Source organism: Alligator sinensis, unplaced genomic scaffold (assembly GCF_000455745.1).
Source record: "Alligator sinensis unplaced genomic scaffold, ASM45574v1 scaffold8_1, whole genome shotgun sequence".
In the NCBI taxonomy this organism is placed as follows: Eukaryota; Metazoa; Chordata; order Crocodylia; family Alligatoridae; genus Alligator; species Alligator sinensis.
This window is the reverse complement of record NW_005842568.1, coordinates 988674-996399: the sequence shown is the minus strand read 5'-3', so window position 1 is coordinate 996399 and position 7726 is coordinate 988674. Positions and strand designations below refer to the sequence as shown.

The following is a 7726-nucleotide window of genomic DNA, read 5'->3' as shown; positions in this document are numbered from 1 at the left end:
GGGACCCCCGGGGGTGCTCGGGGCCGGCCCGGCCCTGCCCTGCTGTGCTGGGGGTCGAGCCCCAGCCCCCTGCGCCCAAGGGGAAGCTGCCTGTGGTCTGGGTCCTGAGGTGCCGGCGCCGCGGGGCCTGGCCCCCGCCAGCCAGTGGCACGGCCCTGGAGCCCCTCGCGGCGCCGGGCAGAAGGGGGCAGGGGGCTGGGGAGACGTATCCAGGCTGGGCTGGGCTCTGCCTCCCCGCAGCTTTGGTCCGAGGGGGTGGGCACGGGCTCTGCGGCGGGACCCGGTGCGGATGCTGGCGGCTGCCTCAGGCCTCGGTGCAGAAGGACAGGATGTGGCGGTAGGAGCTGAGCGGGGGCGAGGCCGCGGCCTGGCCAGGCAGGCGCTGTGGGGACGGGGGAGAGCAGGCTTGGGCGGTGGCATGTGCCGCGGCCCCGGCAGGCTCTCGGCTTTGTGCCAGGCCCAGTCGCAGCCTCCAGCCTCACTCCCCTCGGGACCGCCCCCCCGTCCCGGTACCTGGGAGAGCAGGCCCTCGTGCCCGTCGCTGCACAGGAAGAACGGCTCTGCTGCCTGCAGCCCCGCGCTGAGCGCCGGCGCCTCCCCCGAGAGCCCTGCAGGGAAATGGGGTCACAATGCGGATGCAGGAACGTCAGCCCTGCTGGAGCCCGTCCCCCCCGGCTCCTCTGTGGGCCAGGGGTGCCAGGCTCGCCCACCCCCTGGGCTCGTACCTGACAGTGGACGGCGCAGCGGGCGCATGTGGCTGTATTTCCACACCTTGAGGGCTGAGTCGCTGTCACTGCCTGTCCCCTGGCCCTGCGCCGGCCCCTTCTTCCGTACAGGAATCCTGCTGGGGCGGGCGAACAGCGCCTCCGAGCTACGGGAGCCACAGAGGGGTGAGGGCCTGGCTCGCCGGCATGTGGAGCAGTGACCCCACACCCCCAGCCTGCTGGTGCTGCAAGGCCTCGCTGCCCCCCTCCAGAGTGGGTAGCTTTGTCATGCCCCAGGGCTGTCCCCTCCCAGCCCAGTCTGTGGGCGGCTGCAGCCTTCCCATGGTCCGCATCCATTGTGGGGGTCGGAGCCCTTGGCAGAGCAGGGCACAGGGTGGGGACTCCACGGAGCCTCATCTGCGGAGCTGGGCCCGGCCCTCCCTGGGAAGCCCCAGCTGCCTCTGGGCCTGACTCCTGTGCCCAGGGGAGGGGGCAGCTTGGCCCCAACACCAATCCCCTTAGCATGGGGCTGAGCTCGTCCCCTGCCAGGCCTGCCTGTCCCTTTGGGGCCCAGGAAGGCAGGGAACAAGCTGCATCCCCCCTTACCTGGGCTGCTCAAAGACCGTCCTGGGGCTCAGCTTCTTGCCGGCGTTCTAAGCAGAAAAGCAGGAGATGGTGGGAGGGGGGTGCAGCCGGCAGGGCCTGCACATGGGTGTTCCCCACTGGGCTCCAGGAGCCTGCAAGGGGTGGGGGCTGTACGGCTGGCCTCGGCTCCCTGGGCGCTGCCACCCCCAGCCCCTCTGGTCCCAGCTGCACCCCTGCAGCTGAGAGTCAGGCCAGGAGGGAAGACGCAGGGTGCCCTAAAGCCTGTGGCTGCTGCAGTGGAGCAACCCCCTGGTGTGTCCCAGGGGTATGGTGGGGTGGCAGCAGCACCCAGTAGTGCGGACACCACCACCCCCATCCTGACCTTGTACCTGGCATGGGGGGGGGGCCAAGTGGCTGGGCCAGGGCTGTGTGGGGAGCAGGGCTCAGCAGAAAGGGTACCAGCAAAATTGGATGCGTAGAGGGGGTTCCCAGGCAACGTCAACTGGGCCCATGCTACCCGAAGCATGGCCTACCTGTTGTGCCATGGGACCTGGGGCTGTGGCCAGAGGCAGTGCCAGGCCAGCATGGCCACAACCAGGCCTTGTGCTTTTCCCCCAGCGGCTGAAGCTCCCATTGGGCAGTGGCCTGCCAGAGGGCTCAACCCCCCCACCCTGCTGTGTGGTGTGTCCAGCCCTGACACCCCTCCCCTTCACCACTGAGTCTGGCCAGGCCTCCGTGCATTGCTCCTCCAGGATGGGCACCTGCCACCTCCTGCAGGGCTCGACCCTGGGCTCAGCGCAGCCCCTGCCACCCCACTCCTCCAGCCACAAGCGTTACCTGCAGCGCCGGTTCCTCCCTGCTGTGCTCTAAGTCTGGGCATCCGGTACTGGTGCCCAGTGCGGCCCCCACCTTGGTGCCCACGAGCAGGGACCCTATGTGACAAATGAGAGTGATTAGCCCTACTAGCCAGGTGGCACTGGGGGAGAGCTGGGGGCTGCTGGGTGCTGGGCCAAGCCAACAGAGCAGGGCCCCTGCTGACCCTGGTGCAGACCAGCTCCCAACACTGGGTACCACCACTATCCCACCCTGCCCTGGCGCCACAGGTGCAGGAGCCACAGTGGAGCCCACAACTGCTCTGAGCTTCTCTGTCATCAGGAAACAGCGGTGACAGTGGAAGGGCACCAATGCCATGTGTCCTGCCACCCCGACCCTGCCAGGCAGGCTCTGGGCTGGCAGGATGAGGTGCTGGGGGCAGGCAGGGCTGTTGGCCCTGGGCAGCACCATCCAGGGGCCCCAGTGTTGCCCCCATGGCTCGGTCTCCTTGGCCCACACCTGCTCGTGTCTGCAGGGGTCTCAGGCCTGGGCACAGATGCTGGAGTCCTCCCCAGGCATGCAGCAGACAGAGGCAGGTGGGCCCCATGGAAGCAGGCAGAGATGGCAGTTTTGGTACCACTTTTATTGTTGTGGGTGGCGTGGCACTTGCAGGCACAGGCGCTGGGGAAGTGTGTGATGTGCCCCCACCCGGGATAGGGCAAGCTAAGGGTGGTGCTGGGTGCCGTGCTGTGGGGTGATGCCAGCTCTCACGGCGCCCAACACATAGCATCTTCCTGCTCTGCCCTGACCCTAAGCCACCTGGCTCCAGATCCCTGCCGTGCCTAAGGCTGCGTGTCCCCCACTTCTCCTGCTGTGGGGGCTCGGTGTCCCAGCTCCTGCCCCTCCATGAATGAGCCTGGGGCAGGAGCTGGGCTTGCTGCCAGGTGCTCTGTGCGGGCGCTCCCTGCCCAGCCTGCCCTGGCCCCATCTGAGTCCGGGGCAGGAGAACACTACCCAGACATGTGCCACGTGCTGCCTCCTTGGTAGGGGGGGAGGGGAATTAACCCACACTCCAGCCCTGCCCAGTACCCAGCCCCGGCAAGGCTGGGCCCAGCATGGTGGAGGGAGGTTGGCAGTGGGCACTGGAGCCAGAGGGCCACAGGGAGCACAGGCAGCTGGAGGCAGCAACACAGCCCATGTACCTGCCTCTGTGCCCACTGGAGGGCAGCAGCTCTGGACCACTGGACAGCCCATGGGCATCTGCACTGGCTCCAGCCACAGCCCTAGTAGATGGGTTGGTGGCATGGCCACCCTCGGCCCCAGACCCACTAGCACTGTCTCAGGAAGCCGAGTGAGAGCAGACAGCGGTGCCCAAGCTGGGGGACAGCACTGGAGAAGGGAGTGGGGAGCCACGAGGCCATGGCAGTGCAGCTAGCGGTTGAGAGAGACTTAGAGACACAGTCATGGCCCATGGGGCTGGGAGTTAGCTTGGGCCTTCACAGCTGTAGCCTTCCTGAGCCAGGCCAGCACCTACACCCAGCTGGCCCTGCCTGTGGTCCTGCTCTCACCCCAATGGTGCCAGCTGAGCACAGTGCTGAGGCTAGCCATGGCCGTGGTCTGCAGCGAGGGGATGAGGGTGGCGAGGGCCAGGGGCTGGCTGGGATACAGACCTGCAATGCTGAGGACGGTGGGGAGGGAGCAGGTGCCCGGGCCAAGGCTGAGGCTGAGGCCGAGGCGGGGCGGCAGGAGCCGGGCTGGGGTCCGGGCACAGGCAGGGAGGCTGCCAGGTGCCACTCGCAGCCTGGGTAGGTGCTGCCGCCGCTTCTCCAGGCCTCGAAGCTCTATGCGGGAGGGGAGAAAGGAGGGTCAGAAAGGGGCAGAGGTGTCCCTGCCCCACTCTGCATTGGCAGGCCTGTCCCTGCAGCCAGATGCCCCCAGTGCCCGTGGCTGTGCCACCCTCACAGGTTGGGCCTTTGCACAGGCCAACTTGGGGAGGGGGGAGCAGCTGCAAGTGCAAAGCCTCCATGAATGGCTCCCAGTCATGTCCAGCGGGATGCAGGAGCCCACCATGCTGCCTGGGCATGCTGGGCCAGGCAGACGTTCTCATTGGGGCTACTCTGTGGGCCTCACCAAGGTGGCCCCAGCCCTGGGGGCTGCAGCAAGCTGATGCACCTGCCCCATTTCTTTCCCGAGCCCTGGGCTTTCAGAGGGGCTGCATGCCTCTGCCTGTCTTTTGGACAGCACAGCTGTGAACCCTGCAGGCACGGGGCTGCAGCATGGGTGCTGGCATGCATGGCCCAGGGCAGGGTGGCATCACGGTACCTTTAGAGCAATGCACCAAGGGTCTATGGCGCTTGTGCTGCCTGGGGCGGGTGTGGGAAGAGGTGGCCCAGGGCTGATAGCAGGATCAAGCCTACACATGTCATGTAGGAGGTGGTACATGTGACTGGCCAGGGGCCAGCCAAGTACAGTGGCTTGGTGGGGGAAGCGGGGGCACCATTTAGCCTGGCCTCGTTAGGTCACAAAGCTCTCACGCACATTCCCAGACACAAGCCCCCCCCGCCCTCCGGCTCCACCTGCCCTTGCCAAGGAGGACGGTGCCAGACAGGCCTGCGAGCTCTCTGGGTAAGGGGGAGGGGCACAGCCAGCCTCTGGGACCCAGCCACTGGGTGGGGGAGCAGCCTCCTGCGTGCTCGGGGGCTCCGCAGCCAGCCTGAGCAGGGGCAGAGTCGCAGCCCCCATGCTTGTGCTCTGGCCTGGCAGCCTCTGCAAGGAGGCTGGCTGGAGCCTGGGAACAGGCCGACTCCATCCTGGCCGGACCAGGATTTCATGGGACAGAGAAGGGCCAGGTGCTACGTGGCTGCCTCAAAGCCACCCTGGCTGCCCTGCCTGGACCAGGCCTGCAAGGCAATAAGGCCTGGCCCTTGGAAGAAGCTCCTGCCTTGCGGGAGGAGTTTTTTTATTTTGTGTAAAAATATAGGTCTTTAAAGGTTCTACAGACGCACACACACCTTGCAGTCATTAACCCACCAAAGGAAAACCCACACACACCCACAGAATGGCACACCTGTCCACATGGCTTGGGGGAGGAACAGCAGGCTGGGACCAGCCCCTAGCCCCCCCAGTTCTCCCACCCATGCCGCAGCTGCGCGAAGGACCAGACATCACAGTGTGCCCGTGGAGACAGAGGCCTTTTATTTGCTCCTCCCGGCTCTCGCGGGGACTGTCAGATAGGGTCGCTACAGTGCGCGGGAGCAGGCAGGGCCGAGGGCAGAGTATGGACTGCAGAGGGGCAGCGCGATGCAGGGGACGCAGAAAGCATGGAGCACCTTCTTTGGTGTGTTGGCTCCGTGCCCTGGGCTGCCTGCAGCACAGGTGGGCCGGCCACATGCAGCCCCAGCCGCCACGTGTACGGGCACCTGGGGACCCGCTTCGGGGCAGTGGCTCCGTCCGGAGCACCCGGAGGCAGTAGGTGCCCCAGGGAGATGCATCACGCACCCCTCTCCCCCATGGCAGCACCGCACTCCCCTGCAGCGAACCCCACCCCAGCCAGTGGCAGGGCAGCAGCTGACCTGTGCTGCTTCACATCACCCCACAATGCTGGGGCAGGCCTTGGCCACAGCAGTGCTCTGGGGGCCAGATCAGCTCTGCACACAGGGAGGGAAGCAGCACCAGGACACAGGCCAATGGGTTCAGGTTTCAGGTGGTTTATTACTTTCCCCCCCCCCTCCGGCCACAGATCGGCTCATTAGCCCCATGCCCCCTGCTCAGGCCCGCCATGCCAGGTCCTAGCTCTGCTACAGCTTGAATGCAGACAGGTGGCAGTCAGCACCAGGCTGGGCAAGGAGGAAGGCACTTGGGATACAGCCCAGTGAAGGACCTGGGCTTGGGGAGGTGCCAGGACTGGTCGCAGCTGATGACAGCGGAGTCAGGATGCCCGCGGCAGGCCCTGCTGAAGCTGGTCAGCTGCGTGCTAGCCTCCCCTCACAGAAACTGTCTACAACGTGGCCTCCGTTGTGTGGTTCTGGCTTCCGCATGAGGCTTTACTGGCGCAGAGGACCCCGGGTGGTAACGACTGCGACAGAGAGTGGTCATCGAGCCAGGCACAAGCCCTGCTGTCATAACTCCCGAGGGCAGTAGGGGCCCCAGGATGGGAGCCTAGCCTAGGCAGCTGAGACCACCTCCATTAGCCCGAGGTGCCGGGTCCCAGCACACAGGGCTTTGCACGGGGCGGCAGGAACCAGCTGGGCCCTGCACACTCTGGCTCCACGCAGAGACGCGTGGCAGCACCCATCCCACGTGAGGCCCCGTTTCTTAGCACCGTGGAGCCGCACGGCCGCCGGGGAGCTCCACCTCAGGGCTCTTGCCTGGTGCAACAGCTCCACAGGCTCCGAAGTAGGCTGTGGAGGGGCTCACGGCCCAGCTTACCTCTGGCGGGCACTGTGCCCCTAGGGCCGCCCTTGGGAGGGCTCTGGCTGGTGCCGGCAGGCTGCCCGCTGCCGAAGGGGAAGCTGGGCGAGGCTTTGATCTGGGGGGAGTTCTGCTGGCTGCTGCCGCTCCCACTGGTGCCGTTGCTGAAGCTCCGGGTGCGGGTGAGGGCGTTCTCAGCACCGGGCAGCCCGCTGCAGGGACGGCAAACATGGGAGTGAGTCCGACACCACCACCAGCCCTTCCCCCGGAGGCACCAACCCTAGCAGCGCACAGGACACGGAGCCCAGTGTCTAGGGCACCAGAGCCCCTGCTGGTCTTCGCTGCCTGCAGAGCCCTCATCTATGCTTGCAACAGACCCCTGGTGATGAACTCAGGAGGCAAATGGAGGAGAAAGTCCGCCTTGCCCAATGTGGAGCCGCCTCCTGGACAGGCAGGGCTGGCACTGCGCCAGCATCAGCCCCGGCCGCCTGCACCTCACACACTCGGGTGTCTGCCCTGGGGCATCGCGCCCCCTAGCACACTGGCCAGGCAGAGCCGCACCCTATGACATCCCCTCCACCCTGGCCAAACACCCCCACGCATCTGTGGCCTTCAGGATGATCAAGCTTGGGGATCTAGGTTGGCAGCAGCACACCCCTCCCAGCCCAGCCCCCGCACTGTGCTGGGAACATGTCCAGCAGCCTGCAGAGCTGCTGAGTGGGAGGTAGCACCACACCAGGGCAGATGGAACAAGGCCCAAAGCAGCATGTGCCTTGACCCCCAACCCAAAGAGGATTGGCTAGGAGGGCCTGAGGGATGCTACAGTGGTCCCAGGGTCTGCAGGCAACAAGCCAAGCCCTCCAGGCTCCCCCAGAAACCAAAGAACACCAGGTGGAGAGGCAGAGTCCAGCTGACATGTGCCACGACTGCTGCTGGCCCCGAGGCGCGCTGGACGGGCCTAGTCATTGCAAAGCTCTTGGGAGCCCACTTCCCCCACCTTCGGTCCTTACTTGGAGCCCCTGGGCGGGGTCCTGGGGCCCTTCTTGCGGGGGCCGCCTGCGCCGCCCTTGGCGTTGCGCACGTGCTTCAGCATCCAGGCCCGCAGGTTGCTGAGGCAGCTGTGCTCGGACATGACGATGCGTGGCCACGGGTTGCACTCGGCCATGTCCAGCGCTGCTATGGCCAGGGCCCGTCCCCCCTGTGGGGGGAAGGGG

At 66.3% G+C, this 7726-nt stretch overlaps 1 protein-coding gene and 1 pseudogene across 2 annotated transcripts in view; both read right to left on the bottom strand.

Annotated features, from left to right (window-relative positions):
• Window positions 1–6: 6 nt before the first annotated feature.
• LOC112551704 lies at window positions 7–2598 on the bottom strand (annotated as a pseudogene).
• A 1019-nt stretch (window positions 2599–3617) lies between these two features.
• Window positions 3618–7726, bottom strand: part of AGBL5 (ATP/GTP binding protein like 5) — a 13751-nt gene continuing 9642 nt past the window's right edge. The window contains exons 7-9 of one of the 2 annotated variants that reach the window (XM_025214137.1): window positions 7523–7710; window positions 6531–6724; window positions 3618–3943 (exon numbers count right to left, since the gene is read on the bottom strand). In XM_025214137.1, coding sequence (XP_025069922.1) covers window positions 3633–3943; window positions 6531–6724; window positions 7523–7710 — 693 coding nt within the window. In that variant the 3' untranslated portion in view covers window positions 3618–3632. Of the gene's footprint in view, window positions 3944–5277; window positions 6178–6530; window positions 6725–7522; window positions 7711–7726 lie in introns of those variants that run through there. The other variant, XM_025214138.1, reaches the window with a different exon arrangement.